Consider the following 23,984-nt stretch of genomic DNA (forward strand, 5'->3'; position numbering starts at 1 on the left):
GGGTATATCAGTGTGGTATTGTGAGGGGTGTGGGGTATATCAGTGTGTTACAGTGAGGGGTGTGGGGTACATCAGTGTTACAATGAGGGGTGTGGGGTATTCAGTGTGTTACAGTGAGGGGTGTGGGGTATATAAGAGTGTAAGTGAGTGGTGCAGGGTATATCAGTGTATTACAGTGGGTGGTGTGGGCTATATCAATGTGTTATAGTGAGGGGTGTGGGCTATCTTAGTGTATAACAGTGAAGGGTGCGGGGTATATCAGACTGTTACAGTGAGAAGTGTGGGGTATATCAGTGTGTTATAGTGAGAAGTGTGGGATATATCAGACTGTTACTGTGAGGGGTGTGTGGTATACCAGAGTGTTATAGTAGGTGTGTGGAATATATAAGACTGTTATAGTGAGGGGTGTGGGCTATATCAGAGTGTTACAGTGAGGGGTGTGGTGTATATCAGAGTGTTACAGTGGGGGATGTGGTGTATATCAGAGTGTTACAGTGAGGCGTGTTGGGTATATCAGTGTTACAGTGATGGGTGTGGGGTATATCAGTGTTTTAGTGAGGAGTGCGGGGTATATCAACGTCTTACAGTGATGGGTGTAGGGTATATCAGACTTTTACAGTGAGGGGTGTGGGGTATATCAGAGTGTTAGTGCGGGGTGTGGGGTATATCAGAGTGTTACAGTGAGGGGTGTGGGGTATATCAGTGTGTGATAGTGAGAGGTGTGGGATATATCAGCGTCTTACAGTGAGGGGTGTGGGGTATATCACAGTGAGGGGTGTGCGGTGTATCAGTGTGTTACAGTGAGGGGTGTGGGGTATATCAGTATGTTACAGTGAGGGGTGTGGGGTATTTCAGAGTGTTACTGTGAGGGCTGAGGGGTATATCAGAGTGTTACAGTGAGGGGTGTGGGGTATATCAGTGTGTTATAGTGAGAGGTGCGGGATATATCAGAGTCTTACAGTGAGGGATGTGTGGTATATCACAGTGAGGGGTGTGGGGTGTATCAGAGTGTTACAGTGAGGGGTGTGGGGTATATCAGTATGTTACAGTGAGGGGTGTGGGGTATATCAGAGTGTTACAGTGAGGGGTGTGGGATATATCAGAGTGTTACAGTGAGGGGTGTGGGGTATATCTGTGTTACAGTGAGGGGTGTGGGGTATATCAGTGTTGCAGTGAGTGGTGTGGGGTATATCACAGTGTTACAGTGAGAGGTGTGGGGTATATCAGTGTTACCGTGAGGGGTGTGGTGTGTATCAGTGTGTAACAGTGAGGGGTGTGGGGTATATCATTGTGTTACAGTGAGGGCTGTGGGGCATGTCAGTGTTACAGTGAGGATGTGGAGTATATCAGTGTATTACAGAGGGGTGTGGGTTATATCGATGTGTTTACGTGAGGGTTGTGGGGTGTATCCAAGTGTTATAGTGTGGGGTGTGTGGTATATCAGAGTGTTATCGAGGGATGTCGGGTATCTCACAGTGTTACAGTGCGGGGTGTCAGGTATATCAATGTGTTACCGTGAGGGGTGTGGGGTATATCACTGTGTTATAGTGAGAGGTGTGGGGTATATCGGTGTGTTACAGTGAGGTGTGTGGGGTATATCAGTGTTACAGTGAGGTGTGTGGGGTATATCAGTGTGTTACAGTAAGCGGTGTTGTTTAGTGAGGTGTGTGGGATATAGCAGTGTTACTGTGAGGGGTGTCGGGTATATCAGTGTGTTACATTGAAGGGTGCGGGGTATATCAGTGTCTTACAGTGAGGGGTGTGTGGTATATCAGTGTGTTACAGTGACGGCTGTGGGGTATATCAGTGTGCTATAATGAGGTGTGTAGGGTATATCAGTGTTATAGTGAGGGGTGTGGGGTATATCAGTGTGTTATAGTGAGGGGTGTGGGGTATATCAGTGTTTTACAGTGTGAGGTTACAGTGAGGAGTGTGGGGTATATCAGTGTTGCAGTGAGGATGTGGAGTATATCAGTGACTTGCAGTGAGGGGTGTGGGGTTTTTCAGTGTGTTACAGTGAGGGGTGTGGGGTGTATAGTGTGTTGCAGTGAGGGGTGTGGGGTATATCAGTGTGGTATTGTGAGGGGTGTGGTGTATATCAGTGTTACAGTGAGGATGTGGGGAGTATAGTGTGTTACAGTGAGGGGTGTGGGGTATATCAGTGTGGTATTGTGAGGGGTGTGGGGTATATCAATGTTACAGTGAGGTTGTGGGGTATATCAGTATGTTCAAAGCGGTGTGGGTTATATCGGTGTGTTACAGTGAGGGGTGTTGGGTATATCAGAGTGTTGTAGAGGTGTGTGGGGTATATCATTGTGTTATAGTGAGAGGTGTAGGGTAAATTGGTGTGTTACAGTGAGGGGTGTGGGGTTTTTCAGTGTGTTACAGTGAGACGTGTGGCGTATATCTGTGTTACAATGATGGGTGTGGGGTATATCAGTGTTACAGTGAGGGCTGTGGGGTATATCAGAGTGTTACAGTGAGGGGTGTGGGGTATATCAGTATGTTACAGTGAGGGGTGTGGGGTATATCAGAGTGTTACAGTGAGGGCTGTGGGGTATATCAGAGTGTTACAGTGAGGGGTGTGGGGTATATCAGTGTGTTATAATGAGAGGTGCGGGATATATCAGCGTCTTACAGTGAGGGGTGTGAGGTATATCACAGTGAGGGGTGTGGGGTGTATCAGAGTGTTACAGTGAGGGGTGTGCGGTATATCAGAGTGTTACAGTGAGGGGTATATCAGAGTGTTACAGTGAGGGCTGTGGGGTATATCAGAGTGTTACAGTGAGGGGTGTGGGGTATATCATTGTGTTACAGTGAGGGCTGTGGGGCATGTCAGTGTTACAGTGAGGATGTGGAGTATATCAGTGTATTACAGAGGGGTGTGGGGTATATCAGTGTGTTACAGTGAGGAGTGCGGGGTATATCAGCGTCTTACAGTGATGGGTGTAGGGTATATCAGACTTTTACAGTGAGGGGTGTGGGGTATATCAGAGTGTTAGTGCGGGGTGTGGGGTATATCAGAGTGTTACAGTGAGGGCTGTGGGGTATATCAGAGTGTTACAGTGAGGGGTGTGGGGTATATCAGTGTGTGATAGTGAGAGGTGCGGGATATATCAGCGTCTTACAGTGAGGGATGTGGGGTATATCACAGTGAGGGGTGTGCGGTGTATCAGTGTGTTACAGTGAGGGGTGTGGGGTATATCAGTATGTTACAGTGAGGGGTGTGGGGTATATCAGTGTGTTATAGTGAGAGGTGCGGGATATATCAGCGTCTTACAGTGAGGGGTGTGGGGTATATCACAGTGAGGGGTGTGCGGTGTATCAGTGTGTTACAGTGAGGGGTGTGGGGTATATCAGTATGTTACAGTGAGGGGTGTGGGGTATATCAGTGTGTTATAGTGAGAGGTGCGGGATATATCAGCGTCTTACAGTGAGGAGTGTGGGGTGTATCAGAGTGTTACAGTGAGGGGTGTGAGGTATATCAGTATGTTACAGTGAGGGGTGTGGGGTATATCAGAGTGTTACAGTGAGGGGTGTGGGGTATATCAGAGTGTTACAGTGAGGGGTGTGGGGTATATCTGTGTTACAGTGAGGGGTGTGGGGTATATCAGTGTTGCAGTGAGGGGTGTGCGGTATATCACAGTGTTACAGTGAGAGGTGTGGGGTATATCAGTGTTACCGTGAGCGGTGTGGTGTGTATCAGTGTGTTACAGTGAGGGCTGTGGGGTATATCAGAGTGTTACAGTGAGGGGTGTGGGGGTATATCATTGTGTTACAGTGAGGGCTGTGGGGCATGTCAGTGTTACAGTGAGGATGTGGAGTATATCAGTGTATTACAGAGGGGTGTGGGTTATATCGGTGTGTTTACGTGAGGGCTGTGGGGTGTATCCAAGTGTTATAGTGTGGGGTGTGTGGTATATCAATGTGTTACCGTGAGGGGTGTGGGATATATCACTGTGTTATAGTGAGAGGTGTGGGGTATATCGGTGTGTTACAGTGAGGTGTGTGGGGTATATCAGAGTGTTAGTGAGGAGTGCGGGGTATATCAGCATCTTACAGTGAAGGGTGTAGGGTATATCAGACTTTTACAGTGAGGGGTGTGGGGTATATCAGTGTTACAGTGAGGGGTGTGGTGTATATCAGAGTGTTACAGTGAGGCGTGTTGGGTATATCAGTGTTACAGTGAGGGGTGTGGGGTATATCAGTGTGTTAGTGAGGGGTGCAGGATATATCAGTGTCTTACAGTGAGGGGTGTGGGGTATATCAGTGTTACAGTGAGGGGTGTGGGGTATATCAGAGTGTTACAGTGAGGGGTGTGGGGTATATCAGTATGTTACAGTGAGGGGTGTGGGGTATATCAGAGTGTTACAGTGAGGGGTGTGGGGTATATCAGAGTGTTACAGTGAGGGATGTGGGGTATATCTGTGTTACAGTGAGGGGTGTGGTGTATATCAGTGTTGCGGTGTGGGGTATATCACAGTGTTACAGTGAGAGGTGTGGGGTATATCAGTGTTACCGTGAGGGGTGTGGGGTGTATCAGTGTGTTACAGTGAGGGCTGTGGGGTATATCAGAGTGTTACAGTGAGGGGTGTGGGGTATATCATTGTGTTACAGTGAGGGCTGTGGGGCATGTCCGTGTTGCAGTGAGGATGTGGAGTATATCAGTGTATTACAGAGGGGTGTGGGTTATATCGGTGTGTTTACGTGAGGGCTGTGGGGTGTATCCAAGTGTTATCGTGTGTGGTGTGTGGTATATCAGAGTGTTATCGAGGGATGTGGGGTATTTCACAGTGTTACAGTGCGGGGTGTGGCGTATATCAATGTGTTACCGTGAGGGGTGTGGGGTATATCACTGTGTTATAGTGAGAGGTGTGGGGTATATCGGTGTGTTACAGTGAGGTGTGTGGGGTATATCAGTGTTACAGTGGGGTGTGTCGGGTATATCAGTGTGTTACAGTAAGTGGTGTGGTTTAGTTAAGGGGTGTGGGATATAGCAGTGTTACTGTGAGGGGTGTCGGGTATATCAGTGTGTTACAGTGAAGGGTGCGGGGTATATCAGTGTGTTATAGTGAGGTGTGTAGAGTATATCAGTGTTATAGTGAGGGGTGTCGGATATATCAGTGTGCTATAATGTGGTGTGTAGGGTATATCAGTGTTATAGTGAGGGGTGTGGGGTATATCAGTGTGTTATAGTGAGGGCTGTGGGGTATATCAGTGTGTTACAGTGAGGGGTGTGGGGTATATCAGTGTGTTACAGTGAGGGGTGTGGGGTATATCAGTGTTTTACAGTGTGAGGTTACAGTGAAGGGTGCGGGGTATATCAGTGTGTTACAGTGAGGGGTGTGGGGTATATCAGTGTTTTACAGTGTGAGGTTACAGTGAGGGGTGTGGGGTATATCAGTGTTGCAGTGAGGATGTGGAGTATATCAGTGATTTGCAGTGACGGGTGTTACAGTGAGAGGTGTGGGGTGTATAGTGTGTTACAGTGAGGGGTGTGGGGTATATCAGTGTGGTATTGTGAGGGGTGTGGGGTATATCAGTGTTACAGTGAGGTAGTGGGGTATATCTGTGTGTTTAAAGAGGTGTGGGTTATATCGGTGTGTTACAGTGAGGGGTGTTGGGTATATCAGAGTGTTGTAGAGGGGTGTGGGGTATATCATTGTGTTATAGTGAGAGGTGTGGGGTAAATTGGTGTGTTACAGTGAGGGGTGTGGGATATATCAGAGTGTTACAGTGAGGGGTGTGGGGTATATCTGTGTTACAGTGAGGGGTGTGGGGTATATCAGTGTTGCAGTGAGTGGTGTGGGGTATATCACAGTGTTCCAGTGAGAGGTGTGGGGTATATCAGTGTTACCGTGAGGGGTGTGGTGTGTATCAGTGTGTTACAGTGAGGGGTGTGGGGTATATTATTGTGTTACAGTGAGGGCTGTGGGGCATGTCAGTGTTACAGTGAGGGGTGTGGGGTATATCAGTGTTACAGTGAGGGCTGTGGGGTATATCACTGTTTTAATGTGAGGGGTGTGGGGTATATCAGTGTTACAGTGAGGGGTGTTGGGTATATCATTGTGTCACAGTGAGGGCTGTGGGGTATATCAATGTTAATGTGAGGGGTGTGGGGTATATCAGTGTTACAGTGAGGCGTCTGGGGTATATCAGTGTATTACAGTGAGGGGTGTGGGGTATATCAGTGTTGCAGTGAGGATGTGACTTGCAGTGAGGGGTGTGGCGTATATCAGTGTTTTACAGTGTGAGGTTACAGTGAGGGGTGTGGGGTATATCAGTGTTGCAGTGAGGATGTGGAATATATCAGTGACTTGCAGTGAGGGGTGTGGGGTATATCAGTGTTACAGTGAGGGGTGTTGGGTATATCATTGTGTCACAGTGAGGGCTGTGGGGTATATCAATGTTAATGTGAGGGGTGTGGGGTATATCAGTGTTACAGTGAGGCGTCTGGGGTATATCAGTGTATTACAGTGAGGGGTGTGGGGTATATCAGTGTTACAGTGAGGCGTCTGGGGTATATCAGTGTATTACAGTGAGGGCTGTGGGGTATATCACTGTTTTAATGTGAGGGGTGTGGGGTATATCAGTGTTACATTGAGGGGTGTTGGGTATATCATTGTGTCACAGTGAGGGCTGTGGGGTATATCAATGTTAATGTGAGGGGTGTGGGATACATCAGTGTATTACAGTAAGGGTTGTGGGGTATATCAGTGTGTTATAGTGGGGGTCTATGCAACTGAATGGACGGCCGCCAATGGTGGAAAATCAGGGATGCGGAAGAGGCCAGAACAAAGGTCATTATAGTCAGATGTATCGCAGGCAGACTTTAATGTTTGCATATTGACTGCAGGAATGTTGTTGAAATAAGTGAGGATGAAGATCTGTGAATCTTAACACTTTAACCTGCCCAACCAATACTGAGCAGCAGACAGCTAAGCCAGTCGTGTGATGAACGGCAATAGCCCAAACCGTTGAGTGAGAGTCTGGGGAAGGCATGAGCAAACTGTATTGGGCTCTGGTCAGACCACAGCTTGAATATTGCAGATATTGCAATATGGTCACTGAGACACAAGGCCAAGCATTGGACTCAGTGCAGAGAAGACCCACAAGGCTATTCCTTACTTTTAGAAACATCGAAACATAGAAAATAGGTGCAGGAGTAGGCCATTCGGCCCTTCGAGCCTGCACCGCCATTCAATGAGTTCATGGCTGAACATGCAATTTCAGTACCCCATTCCTGCTTTCTCGCCATACCCCTTGATCCCCCTAGTAATAACTCCTTTTTAAATATATTTAGTGAATTGGCCTCAACAATTCCACAGGTTCACCACTCTCTGGGTGAAGAAGTTTCTCCTCATCTCGTTCCTAAGTGGCTTACCCCTTAGACTGTGACCCCTGGTTCTGGACTTCCCCAACATTGGAAACATTCTTCCTGCATCTAACCTGTCTAAACCCGTCAGAATTTTAAACGTTTCTATGAGATCCCCTCTCATTCTTCTGAACTCCAGTGAATACAAGCCCAGTTGATCCAATCTTTCTTGATATGTCAGTCCCGCCATCCCGAGAATCAGTCTGGTGAACCTTCGCTGCACTCCCTCAATAGCAAGAATGTCTTTCCTCAAGTTAGGAGACCAAAACTGTACACAATACTCCAGGTGTGGCCTCACTAAGGCCCTGTACAACTGTAGTAACACCTCCCTGCCCCTGTACTCAAATCCCCTTGCTATGAAGGCCAACATGCCATTTGCTTTCTTAACCGCCTGCTGTACCTGCATGCCAACTTTCAATGACTGATGTACCATGACACCCAGGTCTCGTTGCACCTCCCCTTTTCCTAATCTGTCACTATTCAGATAATAGTCTGTCTCTCTGCTTTTACCACCAAAGTGGATAACCTCACATTTATCCATATTATACTTCATCTGCCATTCATTTGCCCACTCACCTAACCTATCCAAGTCACTCTGCAGCCTCATAGCATTCTCCTCGCAGCTCACACTGCCACCCAACTTAGTGTCATCCGCAAATTTGGAAATACTAAATTTAATCCCCTCGTCTAAATCATTAATGTACAATGTAAACAGCTGGGGCCCCAGCACAGAACCTTGCGGTACCCCATTAGTCACTGCCTGCCATTCTGAAAAGTATCCATTTACTCCTACTCTTTGCTTCCTGTCTGCCAACCAGTTCTCAATCCACGTCAGCACACTACCCCCAATCCCATGTGCTTTAACTTTGCACATTAATCTCTTGTGTGGGACCTTGTCGAAAGCCTTCTGAAAGTCCAAATACACCACATCAACTGGTTCTCTCTTGTCCACTCTACTGGAAACATCCTCAAAAAATTCCAGAAGATTTCTCAAGCATGATTTCCCTTTCACAAATCCATGCTGACTTGGACCTATCATGTCACCTCTTTCCAAATGCGCTGCTATGACATCCTTAATAATTGATTCCATCATTTTACCCACTACCGATGTCAGGCTGACAGGTCTATAATTCCCTGTTTTCTCTCTCCCTCCTTTGTTAAAAAGTGGGGTTACATTGGCTACCCTCCACTCCATAGGAACTGATCCAGAGTTGATGGAATGTTGGAAAATGACTGTCAATGCATCCGCTATTTCCAAGGCCACCTCCTTAAGTACTCTGGGATGCAGTCCATCAGGCCCTGGGGATTTATCGACCTTCAATCCCATCAATTTCCTCAACACAATTTCCCGACTAATAAGGATTTCCCTCAGTTCCTCCTTCTTACTAGACCCTCTGACCCCTTTTATATCCGGAAGGTTGTTTGTGTCCTCCTTAGTGAATACCGAACCAAAGTACTTGTTCAATTGGTCTGCCATTCCTTTGTTCCCCGTTATGACTTCCCCTGATTCTGACTGCAGGGGACCTACATTTGCCTTTTCTAACCTTTTTCTCTTTACATGTCTATATGGAGATCTCAGTTCATGTAAATGTCGCAGAATTGTACAGCGCAGAAGGAGGCCTTTTGGCCCCTCGTGCCTGTGCAAAGCCTGTTTGAAAGTAATTAGTCCTGCTTCCCCGCTGCTCTTTCCCAGTAGCCTTACAATATTTTTACTTCCGAGTATAAGAACATAAGAACTAGGAGCAGGAGTCAGCCATTTGGCCCCTCGAGCCTGCTCCGCCATTCAATAAGATCATGGCTGATCAGATCATGTACTCAGCTTCACTTCCCTTTTCGCTCAAAAATCTGTCTATCTCCGCCTTAAATATATTCAATGACCCAACCTCCACAGCTCTCTGGGGCTGAAAATTTCACAGATTTATGACCCTCTGAGAGAAGAAATTCCTCCTCATTTCAGTTCTAAATGGGTGACCCTTTATTCTGAAACGATGTCCCCTAGTTCTAGATTCCCCGAGTGGAAATATCCTCTCTGCATCTACCCTGTCAAGCCCCCTCAGTATCTTACATGTTTCGATAAGATCACCTCTCATTCTTCTAAACTCCAATGAGTAGAGGCCCAACCTGCTCAACCTTTCTTCATAAGACAACCTCTTCATCTCAGGAATCAAGCTAGTGAACCTTCTCTGAACTGCAAAGTATATTGCAAGTATATATCTAAGAGGAGATTTGATGGAGGTGTTAGATATGAAGGGTTTAGATAGAGAAAATAAAGAGAAAATGTTTCCAATGGCTGAAGGGTCGATAACCAGAGGGCACAGATTTAAGGTGATTGGCAAAAAACAGAGGCGACATGAGGAAAAACATGGTGAGGATCTGGAACGCACTGCCTGATAGGGCGGTGGAAACGGATTCAATAGTAGCCTTCAAAAGGGAATTGGATAAACACTTGAGGGAGAAAAGATTGTAGGGATATGGGGGGTGGTACTAACTGGGTTGCTCTTTGAAAGAGCCGGTATAGGTTCGATGGGCCGAATGGCCTCCTCCTGCGTCGTTCAATTTTACGATCCTATATATCCGAATCTGAGGAAAGACTTTAGAAACTTGAGCTTTTCAAGCTGGCTAGAAAACAAATGATCTTACAGACGTGTTTAAGACGCTCGAGGAATGGAAGAGCAAAATCCAGAATATTGCTGCTAATTAAACTGCTAGAATAAGTTCAAATTAATAAAAAAGCAAATTTCAGACTGGGATTAGGAAAATTACTGGGGGGGACTGGCAACAAGGGAAATCAGGAGATGGAGGAGAGGGCGGATCTCATTATGTAGCGCAACGTTGTAAAAGAAATGCGTTCGATCTTTTCCTTTTGTGTGGATTCTCGCTGTGATCGTCTCTTTAAACTCAAACTCACACTTTCCTTCCTTGTCTCCAGCAGAGGGCAGTGTCGCTCAGCTCCCTGCTGGACAATGCGTCGGCTGCAGAGCGCCACCCATTACATTCATTTTCAGACTGAAACGTGACCTTCAGACCGTTCTGTCCTCTTCCATTGCTTGCTGCACTTCAGCACTATCATCGAGTGAAAAAGAAATAACTTGCATTTCTATAGCACCTTGCACCACCCCAGGACGCCCCAAAGCACTTTACAGCCAGTGAAGTACTTTTGGAGTGTAGTCACTGTTGTAATGTGGGAAACACGGCAGCCAATTTGCGCACAGCAAGCTCCCACAAACAGCAATGTGACAATGACCAGATAATCTGTTGTAGTGATGTCAGGTCAGGGATAAACATTGGCCCAGGACATCAGGGGTAACTCCCCTGCTTTTCTTCAAGATAGTGCGGTGGGATCTTTTGCGTCCACCTAAAAGGGTAGATGTCTTGGTTTACCGTCTCATCCAAAAGATGGCGCTTCAGACAGTGCAGCACTCCCTCGGCACTGCACTGGGAGTGTCAGCATGGATTATGTGCTCAAGTCTCTGGAGTGGGTATTTACACATTGCAGTTTGATGTTTATTAGGCAGGGTCTCAGAATCTCAGCCACTGCCTGGGCTGAATGAAAGGGTTTCCTCCCATCTTTGAAGATGGTCTCTCATATTGTCACCAAGTGTGACGTTCAGTATGTGATGGATGTGAGCTCGGTACATCCTGTGCATCTCCTATATTATCCATTTAAGGCCAGAACTTCCAAAGTCGTTAAACAAACATCGGGCAGGCTTGATTATTTTCTCTTTGCTGAGGGAAGCGCCAGATTGAATTTCAGGTTGCTATTTGGAATGACAGAATGATATAGCATAGAAAGAGGCCATTCGGCCCATCGTGCCTAAGTTGGACCTTTGGAAGAGCAATCCAACTAGTCCCACTCCCCTGCACTCTCCCCACAGTAGTTCAATATTTATCCAAAATTCCCCTTTGAAAGTCACTATTGAATCTGCTTTCACCACTCTTTCAGGCAGTGCATTCCAGATCACAACTTACTATGTGTAAAAATGTTTCTCCTCATCTCCCCATCAGCAAAAATACCTGACTTCCAACCTTTCACTAAATTTGATTGTTAAGGATAGTTAGAGACCACAGTCAATGGGGTGTATTCTGTTGCTGAGGGTAAGTTTCTTTGTATACACATGAACTACTTAGCAGGGCTCACTGAATCCTGATCGGGAGCAGGAACGCTGGTTGATTTTTCCTCTCTCCAGCTCAGGGACATCATGAATAATTGTAGCACACCAACTAAATGCTACAATGGATCGGGGAACTCCAACCTGTGACCTCTGGTCTGGATCACCCCAACACTGCTTACACATTAGGTCCCAAAGTAGCTCAATTAATACCGTTACAGTATTAGCAAGGAGGAGATTAAGCGGTGATCTAATTGGAACATCGTGGGCGAAGGTTCGGCGAATGAGGGTACGGGGCCCAGAAGAGCCGAGGGCCCAGGGGCAGCACGGGCCAGCCCACACTGCGATATGTGTGCGCACTAGGTCCGTGCAGCAGAGCAGATCTCCAGTTGTCCTGGTTAACCCTTGCCACTGGATAAAGGCCTAGCTCTGTCAAGCCTGTGTGGTGGCTGGTGTGCAACTGTCACAAGTTAAAAAAATCCACGCACAGGCATCTTCCACCCTCTCAATTGGAATTCGGGACTGGAACATCGGGTCCTTCATTGAAACATCTGTGAACTCTCATGGAAGCAAGTCATCCTTGTTCGATGGACCGCCTATGATGAATTGAGGCGATTTAAGGATTTGATAGGGTAGATAGAGAGAAACTATTTCCTCTGGTGGGGGAAGTCCAGAACAAGGGGCATAACCTTAAAATGAGAGCCAGGCTGTTCAGGGGTGATGTCAGGAAGCACTTCTTCACACAAAGGGCAGTGGGAATCTGGAACTCTTTCCCAAAAAGCTGTTCGGGCTGGAGATCTACTGAAAATTTAAAAACTGAGATCGCTAGATTTTTGTTAAGTGTATTAAGGGTTGCAGAACCAAGGCGGGTAGGTGGAGGTAAGATACGGATCAGCCAAGATCGACACAGAATGTACGGCACAGATACAGGTAATTCGGCCCAACCAGTCTGTGGGAGCACGCGCCTGCATTTCTGAAACTCTTTGCTTCGGTGCAGTCTGGAGATATCGAAACAGTTAAAAGTGAAAGGTTGAAGTTTGGATCGAAACAGGCTGCTAGACAATATGGAGCCATTTGGCCATTGAAATGTGTCTCTCTGATCACCTGTGTGTTTACAGTACTTCATGGTGGGAGTCCATTTATGGCAGAGACACTTGACTTCAGGATAATAAATGGCTGGTCATTTATCTGTATGTTGAGTGTTTGAGTGTAACTTGTTACTATGCGAATAATAATCTGAGTTGTGTGTAGTAATTCATGACATTGTCTGTATTTGAGCGTATCTTGATACTATGTGAATAATAATTTGATGACATTGTCTGTATGTTAAACGATTCAGAAAGCAGTTAGCCGTGATTTCAGGACAATGCCACTTTGATTCTACATTGTCTGCATGTTAATTGTTTAAATGTACTATGCAAAGAAATAAGAGTTCAAAGGCTTTTTTGGTATAAAGATGAGAGTTTGACACACACACACACACACACACACTAGACAATGGACATTCGGAAGTGTGTGTGCCTCACAAGCAGCCACGGAAATTGGAGCAAGCAGAGCCTTTGTGAAGTGTCTCAGTAGCATTCATACTGGGTTTGTTTAGTTTGAATGTCTGAATAAAAGACCCGATCCTGCCTTTACTACAGCTGAGTGTGTGTGTGTAATTCGACTTTTAAAGCAACGAAATGAAAAGAGCAAGACAGCTGTACAACACAGTCCATGCCGGCGTTTATGCTCCACTCGAGCCTAATTGAATGATGGAACAGATTCGAGGGGCTGAATGGTCTACTCCTGTTCTTCTGGTTTGAGCATACCTAAATTATAGGCCATTTCCTAATACATAATGATTCCACTTTTAGTTCTACATAAAAAGGAATTCTTAAACCCCTGAATGATTTTAGCAAACTAAACACTGGCGTTTCCTGCAATTGATATCTCTACATCTGTGCATCAATAAATGAAATATATTTGCTATTTACATCACGTGGACACATTTCTCCATTCGTTTAATGATGATACATATTGTCTGAACAATTTAAAACATTCTGGGATGATTTTAATCAAAACAATGGTGCAGTAAACAACAACAACTTGTATTTATATAGCGCCTTTAACGTAGTGAAACGTCCCAAGGCGCTTCACGGGAGTGTTATGAGATTAAAAAAATTTGACACCGAGCTGCATAAGTAGAAATTAGCTGCAGGTGACCAAAAGCTTGGTCACAGAGGTAGGTTTTAAGGAGCATCTTAAAGGAGGAAAGAGAGGTAGAGAGGTTTAAGGAAGGAGTTCCAGAGCTTGGGGCCCAGGCCACCGATGGTTGAGCGATTATAATCAGGGATGCTCAAGAGGACAGAATTAGAGGGGCGCAGACATCTCGGGGGGGGGGGGGGGGGTGGAGATGGTTGTGAGGCTGGAGGAGGTTACAGAGATAGGGAGGGGCGAGGCCATGGAGGGGTTTGAAAATAAGGATGAGAATTTTGAAATCGAGGCTTGCCAGGAGTGCGTTGGAATAGTCAAGTCTCGAGGTAACAAAGGCCGGATGAGGGATTTAGCAGATGAGCTGAGGCAGGGGAGGTGACAGGGACAATGTTACGGAGATGGAAATAGGCGGTTTGAGTTATGTGGTCGGAAGTTAATTTCAGGGTCAAATATGATATCTAGGTTACGAACAGTAAAGGCTTTTTCAGTCAAAAAGATTTAAGAAGCAGAAAATGCTGCAGATTGCTTAACGTAGATAACATTTTTATAACAAACAGCAGTATGAATATGCATTATTGATCATGTTAATGCTAATCGCATTGCACAGTGAGCAGGTAGTGTTACTGCAATTCTCTATAAATTCCATTGGATTCTCATTCTGAGTAAATGCAATTCCTTCTGTAGGGGAATAGCCAATGCTCTGCATTCCTTCACCCAGTGTCCGGATTCTCAGGAATCCTCCTTCATTCTTTTCCAGGACTGTGTGAAGTTAACCTTACCCCAGTAACATTGACTATTTAATCCAAAATATTTGGTTTCTTTACAAAAAGCAAGTTTGAATTTGCTGTTCCTGATTACCACTGGCTGAGTGAGATGCACTGCACACACTGGGATGTGTTGCCACAACTGGATAGCTCTTGGTCGGCCGACGCAGACACGATGGGCTGACATGGCCTCCTTCTGTGCTGTAAATTTCTATGATTCTAACTGCAGATTATTTTGATCAGAAAAGCAATGTAGTTACAAGGGTAGAAATTGTGTTTAATTGGCCAAAGTCAGACAAAGCATATTTCTAGCCCTCATCGACACCCTCTTCGAAGGAATTCTGAGCAGAAACAGCATCACATCTAGCGCGGCGATGACTGAGGCTCTGTAAACTTGCACTTGCTGTAATTCTTGTAAAGACTGCATTGTGTTTTTGCAGAGGAAGGAGGGAGATGAGAATCAGCCAGTCTCTATAGCGGGGGGCCAATTTGCAACACGTAGGCGCGAGCTGGATATCTGCTCCATGGTCGCTTGCTGCATTTCGAGCTCTGCAACAAGAACTCAAAGGGACGGGTCTGACTTATGAGCGTAGTGGAAGTATGCAGGACCCAGAACCCAGAGGTCACTAGATCAAAGCCAATCTCCGCTAGCACCAAGATCAACTTTTGATTAGGCTCGAGGGGCCATATAACGTAAGAAACAGGAGCAAGAGTCGGCCATTTGACCCCTCGAGCATGCTCCGCCATTCAATGAGATCATGATTAATCTGATCTTGGCCGCAACTCCACTTCCCTGCCGGCTCCCCATAACCCTCGACTCCCCTGTTACCTACTCTTTATGAATCTATCTTCAGGCTCCTTCTATCATTCAATATCTCACCTAAAGCAATCAACGATGCTAATGGAAGGTTAACTCGAGGGGGTTGGAGTACAAAGCGGAGGAAGTGATGCTTGAGTTGCACAGGGCCTTGTTCAGACCCCATGTGCAGCACTGTGCTCAGTCCTGGGGAAGGCCAAATAGACCATGGAGGGGTGCACTGCAGATTCACCAGAATGATACCTGGGGCTTGGAGGGTTACATTATGAGGACAAGTTGCATGAACCTGATTTGTATTCCCCGTTCCCTTGATGAAAGGTCACCGACCTGAAACGTTAACTCTGTTTCTCTCTCCGCAGATGCTGCCTGACCTGCCGAGTATTTCCAGCATTTTCAGGTTTTTTTATTGCATTCCCTTGAGCTGGGAAGGTCGAGGGGCGGTCTGATGTTGAAGGTATGGGGCAGATACAGAGAAATAATTTCAGCTGGTGGGGGAATGCAGTACAAGGGGGCATAACCTTAATGTTAGAGCCAGGCCATTCTGAAGCAAAATCAGGAAGTACTCTTACACACAACGGGTAGTGGGAATCTGGAATTCTCTCCTCGAGGCTGCAGATGCTGGGAGTTAATTGGAGTTTAAGACCAAGAACGATGGATTCTTTTGGGATAGAGGTACATGGGATATGGAGCGACGGCAGATAAATGGGGTTGAGGTACAGATCAGCCATGATCTGCGAATGGGGATCAGGCTGGAGGGGTTGAATGGCCTCCTCCTGTCCCTGTTTCTATAAGACCTTGTTAAAAAGCGACACTAAAAGGGATGCAGTTTGTTCAGTGGACCTCACTGTAGCTGCACACAAAGGAGATTGTGCATTATCAGAAACAACACCCTGACATAAACCACAGGAAGACTGATGATACACATTAGCACCAACGTGCGACAAAATACATTTCATTCTTTAAAATCCCACGTGTTGGGAAACAGCAAGAGGGACGTACATTCACTTAGTGTGTAACTCACTCCAAAGTAAGATCGCAATAGTAACACCAGAACCATCAACATACAACAACTTGCATTTATATAGTGCCTTTAACATAGAAAAATGTCCCAAGGCACTTCTGAACCAAGCGCTGGTTACAATTTCCCAAGGGGGCGGGGCGGGGAACAGATTCCTGAAGCCCATGGAGTGGCTGGAACAGGTGTGAGGAACAGCTTCATCATAAGCCAACCTCGGTGAGGAAAGGCAGCGACATTAATGCTGGTTTACTTTGGAGAACTGCATTACTGGTGGGCTCTGGGTCTGGACCACTGGGGAGAGGCAGAAAAGGAGGAAAACGATGCTCAGGATAAACAAGGCTTTCAAGAAGAGAGAGAGGGAGCTTTCCTGCTTGGGCCTTGTTTTTATGTAATGCTCAACGGAGTCAGAAAAGTTGTATTTCTTGGGGCAATATCCGAGTTGCTTCCTCGCTTTGTCTATCTTGAAGGTGTGTGTGACCGCAATGTTTCGAACCTGAGGAAGGAAAGTGACGATCAATAAACAGGTAACAAACATACTGGCTCCCCGATCATAGAATGATACAGCACAGGAGGCCATTCGGCCTAGCAGGCGTGTGCTGGCTCTGTAAAAGAGCTACCCATTTAGTACCAACCCTCTGCACTTTCCCCCATAGCCCTGCAAATTTTTCCATTTCAAGTAGTTATCCAATTCCTTTTTGAAAGTTACTATTGAATCTGCTCCCACCACCCTTTCAGGCAGCGCGTTCCAGATCACAACAACGCGCTGCGTAAAAATAAAATTCTCCACATCTCCCCTCTGGTTCTTTTGCCAGTTATCTTAACTCTGTGTCCCTTTGGTTACTGACTCTCCCGCCACTGGAAACAGGTTCTCCTTATTTACTCTATCAAAACCCCTCATAATTGAGGGTTCAAATCGGCCCTTAAGCTTCTCTACTGTAAGAATAACAATCCCAACTTCTCGCCACGTAACTGAAGTCCCTCATCGCTGTTAGAATTCCAGTAAATCTCCTCTGCACCCTCTCCAAGGCCTTGACATCATTCTTAAAGTGTGGCGCCTGAATTGGACACACTACTCCAGCTGAGGCCTAACCAGTGATTTATAAAAGTTCAGCATAACTGCTTCCACCGACTCCCGAGCGAGCCTGTTCCATAAATTAACCACTCGCTCTCTCATATCCCAATAAAAAAAGTTTTAAAACCTATTTGAGACTTTATAAATTCTTAAAAATAAAATGGCACTCTTTGCCAATTGTTGGTCTTTACCTCATTCCTGGTGAGCAGTGGAGAGATTTCTACAATCGGTCTCAGGGCCATATGCAAGTATTCCATTGTTACAGCTATAAAACACAGGCAGTATAAAGGGTGAGTTGTGCCAATGGGGTTGAAAGTTCATGTACAATAGGTCTGGCCTATACATGACTCCAGTCCCACACCAATGGGTTGCTCTCTGAAAGGGCTCGGGTTGCCAACTCTGGTTGAATGTATTCCTGGAGGTTTCATCACATGACCTCCGCCCCCCAACCCACCTTTTTTTTTTATCCTTCTCCAATATTTTTATGATTAATAAACGAAAATGAAAAATGCTCACAATTTTCAAAATGCCCTCTGTTCCTGGGATGCTGGCAATGGTATCCTGGAGATCAATCGTTAATTCCTGGAGACTTCGGGGCAATTCTGGAGAGTTGGCGACCCCCAGGAGGCCGAGCAAAATGCTGGGTGGTGTCAAACCGTTACCTCTCAGGGCAACAAATGCCGGCCTTGCCAGCGACGCCCACATCCCCAGAATGAATTAGAAAAGATAATATTATGTGATGTGAAAGCAAAATGAATGAATTGGCAGCAGGGTGGGTTGGTAATGGGCTTCCTGACAACACATTAAAAAGCATCGATGGTTGTCATGGAAACGGCTGGCGTGCAAGTTGTCTGGTCTCTTGGATGGGGAGAAGGGTGCGAATGGGAGGCTGTGGCTGGAATAAAATGCAATGTGGGATATCTATAAAATACACAAACAGCACATAATTCACGGATAAAGAAAACAAAAGTGATTTGTCGTGGAACCAAACAATGAAAGATGTTAAAATATAAATTACCTGCCATATAAATGAGCTGCACAGACACATGAAGCCAGGGTTTGTAGCCCAATTTCACAAACTAGTAGAGGCAAATAAACGATGCATGAATTCACAGACAGGGTGATTTAAAACACTCGCTTTCAATTCATTAAAAGCACAGGAACAGGAGGAGGCCATTCAGCCCCTCGAGCCTGTTCCACCATTCAATTAGATCATGGCTGATCTGTATTTTATAAGCGGAATATTTTTAAGCACTTAAGCAAATAATAACATTTAAAAAACCTACCAGTGGGGTTAACCAGTCAAATACATTTACAGCTTCCCCATCATTGATGTAGTAAACTTGGCCACCCTGTAAACAAAGTGATAAATCTGGCTGTATTAAAACACAAAGGAATGATTTCACCATTGAGTCACACTTTAGTCGTTTGCACCAATCATCCCCAAACAGATCTGCATCACAGTTCAACCAGTCAAAGACTTGTATAGCGCCTTTCACAACCTCAAGTCCCAAAGCGCTTTCCAGCCAATGAAGTACTTTTGGAGTGTAGTCACTGCTGTCATGTAGGAAACACGGCAGCCAATTTGCGCACAGCAAGCTCCCACAAACAGCAATGTGATAATGAACAAGTTAATCTGTTTTAGTGATGTTGGTTGAGGGATGAATATTGACCAGGACGCCAGGGAGAACTCCCCTGCTCATCTTCAAAATAGTGCCATGGGATCTTTTATGTCCACCTGAAAAGGCAGACAGGGCCTCGGTTTAACATCTCATCCGCAAGGCAGCACCTCTGACAGTGCAGCGCTACTTCGGCACTGCACTGGAGTGTCAGCATGGATCTTGCACTCAAGGCCCTGGAGTGGGACTTGAACCCACAACCTCCTAACAGAGGCGAGTGTGCTACTCACTGAGCCACGGCTGGCACTCACTCTCTGCTGATTCCACTTTGAGATGTCCCCATTTTCATTGGCCTCTCTGCTACACCAATGCTCTCAATTAGGGCACCAGAAATACCAGAACATTCATGATCAGTATTACCACCTACTTCCACCTCCGTAATATCGCCCGACTCTGCACCCGTCATAGAATCATAGAAATTAACCGCACGGAAGGGGGCCATTTTGGCCCATCGTGTCCGCGCCGGCCGACAAAGAGCTACCCAGCCTAATCCCACTTCCCAGCTCTAGGTCCGTAGCCCTGCAGGTTACGACACTTCAAGTGCATATCCAAGTATTTTTAAAAATGTGGTGAGGGTTTCTGCCTCTACCACACTTTCAGGCAGTGAGTTCCAGACACCCACCACCCTCTGGGTGAAGACATTTCCCCTCAAATCCCATCTAAACCTCCCACAATTACTTTAAATCTATACCCCCTGGTTTTGAGCCCTATGTTAAGGGAAATAGGTCCTTCCTATCCACTCTATCCAGGCTCCTCATAATTTTATACATCATCATCATCATAGGCAGTCCCTCGGAGTCGAGGATGACTTGCTTTCACATTAAAAGTGAGTTCTCAGGTGATTGAAGAGTCCGATGCGGGACCTACAGTCTCTGTCACAGGTGGGGCAGAGGGTGGTTGGAGGAACGGGTGGGTGGGGAGTCTGGTTTGCCGCACGCTCCTTCCGCTGTCGACGCTTGGCTTCAGCTTGCTCCCGGCAAAGAGACTCGAGGTGCTCAGCCCCCTCCCAGATGCTCCTCCTCCACTTAGGGCGGTCTTTGGTCAGGGACTCCCAGGTGTCAGTGGGGATGTTACATTTTTATCAAGGAGGCTTTGAGGGTGTCCTTGAAACATTTCCTCTGCCCACCTGGGGCTCACTTACCGTGTAGGAGTTCCGAGTAGAGCGCTTGCTTTGGCAGTCTTGTGTCAGGCATGCAAACAATGTGGCCCGCCCAACGGAGCTGGTTGAGTGTGGTCAGTGCTTCGATGCTGGGGATGTTGGCCTGAGTGAGAACACTGACTTTGGTGCACCTATCCTGCCAATGGATTTGCAGGATCTTGCGGAGGAAGTGTTGATGGTATTTCTCCAGCGTTTTGAGGTGCCTGCTGTACATAGTCCATGACTCTGAGAAATATAGGAGGGCAGGTATCACCACTGCCCTGCAGACTATGAGTTTGGTGCCGGGTTTGAGGTCCTGGTCTTCAAACACCTTCTTCCTCAGGCAACCGAAGGCTGTGCTGGCGCACTGAAGGCGGTGCTGGACATAGTCATCGCCATCTGCCCTTGTCGACAGAAGACTCCCGAGGTATAGGAAATGGCCCACGTTGTGCAAGGCCTCATTGTGGATTTTGATAACTGGGGGGGGCAATGCTGTGTGGCGGGGGCAGGTTGGTAGAGGACCTTTGTCTTACGGATGTTTAGTGTAAGACCCAAGCTCTCGTACGCCTCGGTGAAGGTGTTGACGATGGCTTGGAGTTCGGCTTCCGAGTGTGCACAGACACAAGCGTCGTCTGCGTACTGTAATTCGATGACGCAGGATGGGACAACCTTGGATCTGGCCTGTAGGCAGCGGTGGTTGACCAGATTCCCGTTTGTCCTGTAATTTAGCTCCACTCCAGCGGGGAGCATGCTGAGGGTGAGATGGAGCATAGCAGCAAGGAAGATCGAGAAGAGCGTTGGTGCGATGACGCAGCCCTGCTTGACCCCGGCCCAAATGTGGAATGGGTCCGAAGTAGATCCGAAGTGGATCTGTTGGTCAGTATCGCGGCTTGCATGTCGTCGTGGAGCAGGCGGAGGATGGTGACAAATTTTTGAGATCAGCCGAATCTGAGGAGGATACTCCATAATCCCTCACGATTGACAATGTTGAAGGCCTTTGTGAGGTCCAAGAAGGCCATGTACAAGGGCTGGTGCTGTTCCCTGCATTTCTCTTGCATCTGCCGCGCGGTGAAGATCATGTCCGTTGTACCCCTTAGCGGGCAGAATCCATATAGCAATTCTGGGAGGAGCTCTTCAGCCACAGGGAGAAGGCGATTCAAGAGGATGCTTGTGATGACTTTCTCGGTGGTCGACAGCAGGGAGATTCCTCTGTAGTTACTGCAGTCGGACTTGTCACCTTTCTTGAAGAAGGTCACGATTACAGCATCTCTGAGATCTCCTTCTTCCAGATAAGAGAGATGTGGTCATGAATCCACGCCAGTAATGCTTCGGCGGGGATTCCAGCTGCTCCTGATGATTTTTTGTTCCTCAATTGTCAGATGGCCTTTTCAACCTCCTGCCAGGCTGGGGTTGTGTTGAGATGGTGCCGGGTGGCATGTTGCGGGATGGAGTCGAGGACACTCACATCGAAGACAAAGTCTCAGTTAAGCAGATCCTCGCAGTGCTCCTTCCATCGGGCACTGACTGCCTCTATGTCCTTGGTGAGCATCTCTCTGTTCTTGGCCAGCAGTGGATTAGGGCCTTGGGTGCTTGGGCTGTAGGTGGTCTTCACTGCGCTGAAGAATCCGCACACATCGTGGTTGCCGGCTAGCTGCTGGATTTCTTGAGCTTTCTGCACCCACCATCTGTTCTTTAGGTCACGGGTTTTCTGTTGAACCTCGGCCTTCATACGTCTGTAGAGCTGCTTTCTCGCCCTCGAGTTGTGTTGCTGCTTCCAGTGAAAGAATGCCTTGCGCTTGCGGCATAATAGCTCCTGGATCTCCTGGTCGTTCTCTTCGAACCAGTCGAAGTGTTTCCTGGTCAAGTGACCGAGCGTCTCTTCGCATGCGCTAATTATTGAAGCCTTGAGGGCAGACCAGGCGCTGTGGACACGCTGCATCTCTGGGTCACTGGGAGTCGTCAGGTTGGTAGCGAGGCGTTGGCTGAATAGGGTTTTCATGGCAGGGTCTTTGAGTGTTGATTTTCCTGTGGCATAATTTTATACACCTCAATCAGGTCTCCCCTCAGCCTCCTCTGTTCCAAATAAAACAGACCCAGTCTATCCAATCTTTCCTCATAGCTAAAATTCTCCAGTCCAGGCAACATCTTCGTGAATCTCCTCTGTACCCTCTCTAGTGCAATCACATCTTTGCTGTAATGTGGTGACCAGAACTGCACACAGTACTCCAGCTGTGGCCTAACTGGTGTTTTACACAGTTCAAGCATAACCTCCCTGCTCTTGTATTCTATGCTTCGGCTAATAGAGGCAAGTATTCCATATGCTTTCTTAACCACATTATCTACCTGGCCTGCTACCTTCAGGGATCTGTGGACCTGCACTTCAAGGTCCCTTTGATCCTCTACACTTCTCAGTGTCCCACCATTTAATGTGTATTCCTTGCCTTGCTAGCCCTCCCCAAATTCATTACCTTACACTTCTCTGGATTAAATTCCATTTGCCCCTGCTCTGCCCACCTGACCAGCTCATTGATATCTTCCTGCAGTCCGCAGCTTTCTCCTTCAATATCAACCACACTGCCGATTTTAGTATCATCTTCAAACTTCTTAATCATACCCCCTACATTCAAGTCTAAATCATTGATTATATACCACAAAAAGCAAGGGACCTAGAACTGAGCCCTGTGGAACCCCACTGGAAACAGACTGCCAGTCACAGAAACACCCATCGACCATTACCCTTTGTTTCTTGCCTCTGAGCCAATTTTGGATCCAACTTGCCACTTTGCCCTGGATCCCATGGGTTTTTACTTTCATGACCAGTCTGCCATGTGGGACCTTATCAAAAGCTTTTCTGAAATCCATATACACTGCATCAAACGTACTACCCTCATTGACCCTCCTCGTTACCTCCTCAAAAAATTCAATCAAGATAGTTAGACATGACCTTCCCTTAACAAATCCATACTGACTGTCTTTGATTAATCCGTGTCTTTCTAAGTTAAGGTTTATCCTGTCCCTCAGAATTTTTTCCAATAATTTTCCCACCACCGAGGCTAGGTTGACTGGCCTGTAATTACTCGGTCTATCCCTTTCTCCCTTTTTAAACAAATGTCCAATGTTAACAGTCCTCCTGTAACTAGAGAGGATTGGAAAATAATGGTCAGAGCCTCTGCTATTTTCTCTTTTGCTTCTCTTAACAGCCTGGGATACATTTCATCCGGGCCTGGGGCCTTAACCACTTTCAAAGCTGCCAAGCCCTTAATACTTCCTCTCTCACTATGTTTATTTCATCTAATATTTCACACTCCTCCTCCCTGATTGCAATGTCTGCATCGCCCCTCTCTTTTGTGAAAACAGACACAAAGCATTAATTAAGAACCATACCCATGTCTTCCGCCTCCACACACAGATTAGCTTTATGGTTTCTAAAAACGCTTTCTTTAGTTATCCTCTTGCTCTTAATGTATTTATAAATTTATAAAAGATCTTTGGGTTTTCATGATTTTACTTGCCAACAATTTTTCATGCTCTCTCTTTGCTTATCTAATTTCCTTTTTAATTGCACCCTGCACTTTCTATACACCTCGAGTTTCTGCAGTATTGAGCCCTCGGTATCTGTCATAAGCCTCCCTTTTTTTCTTTATCCTACCTTGTATATCCTTTGACATCCAGGGGGCTCTAGATTTGTTAGTCCCACCCTTTTTCTTTAAGCAAACATACTTGCTCTGTACCCACAGGATCTCCTCCTTGAATGCCTCCCACTGTTCCGACACTGATTTATTTTCAAGTAGCTGTTTCCAGTCCACTTTGGCTAAA

General features: G+C 46.5%; 1 protein-coding gene across 1 annotated transcript in view; it reads right to left on the reverse strand.

The window, feature by feature from the left end:
* Positions 1 to 14,206: 14,206 nt before the first annotated feature.
* The window catches only part of sdr42e2 (short chain dehydrogenase/reductase family 42E, member 2), a 43,380-nt gene continuing 33,602 nt past the window's right edge, over positions 14,207 to 23,984 (reverse strand). The window contains exons 8-11 of the mRNA XM_070900798.1: positions 18,638 to 18,703; positions 18,370 to 18,430; positions 17,543 to 17,616; positions 14,207 to 16,772 (exon numbers count right to left, since the gene is read on the reverse strand). Of these exons, the coding sequence (XP_070756899.1) occupies positions 16,515 to 16,772; positions 17,543 to 17,616; positions 18,370 to 18,430; positions 18,638 to 18,703 (459 nt within the window). The 3' untranslated portion in view covers positions 14,207 to 16,514. The remainder of the gene's footprint in view (positions 16,773 to 17,542; positions 17,617 to 18,369; positions 18,431 to 18,637; positions 18,704 to 23,984) is intronic.

Source organism: Pristiophorus japonicus, chromosome 15 (genome assembly GCF_044704955.1).
Source record: "Pristiophorus japonicus isolate sPriJap1 chromosome 15, sPriJap1.hap1, whole genome shotgun sequence".
NCBI classification, from domain to species: Eukaryota; Metazoa; Chordata; class Chondrichthyes; family Pristiophoridae; genus Pristiophorus; species Pristiophorus japonicus.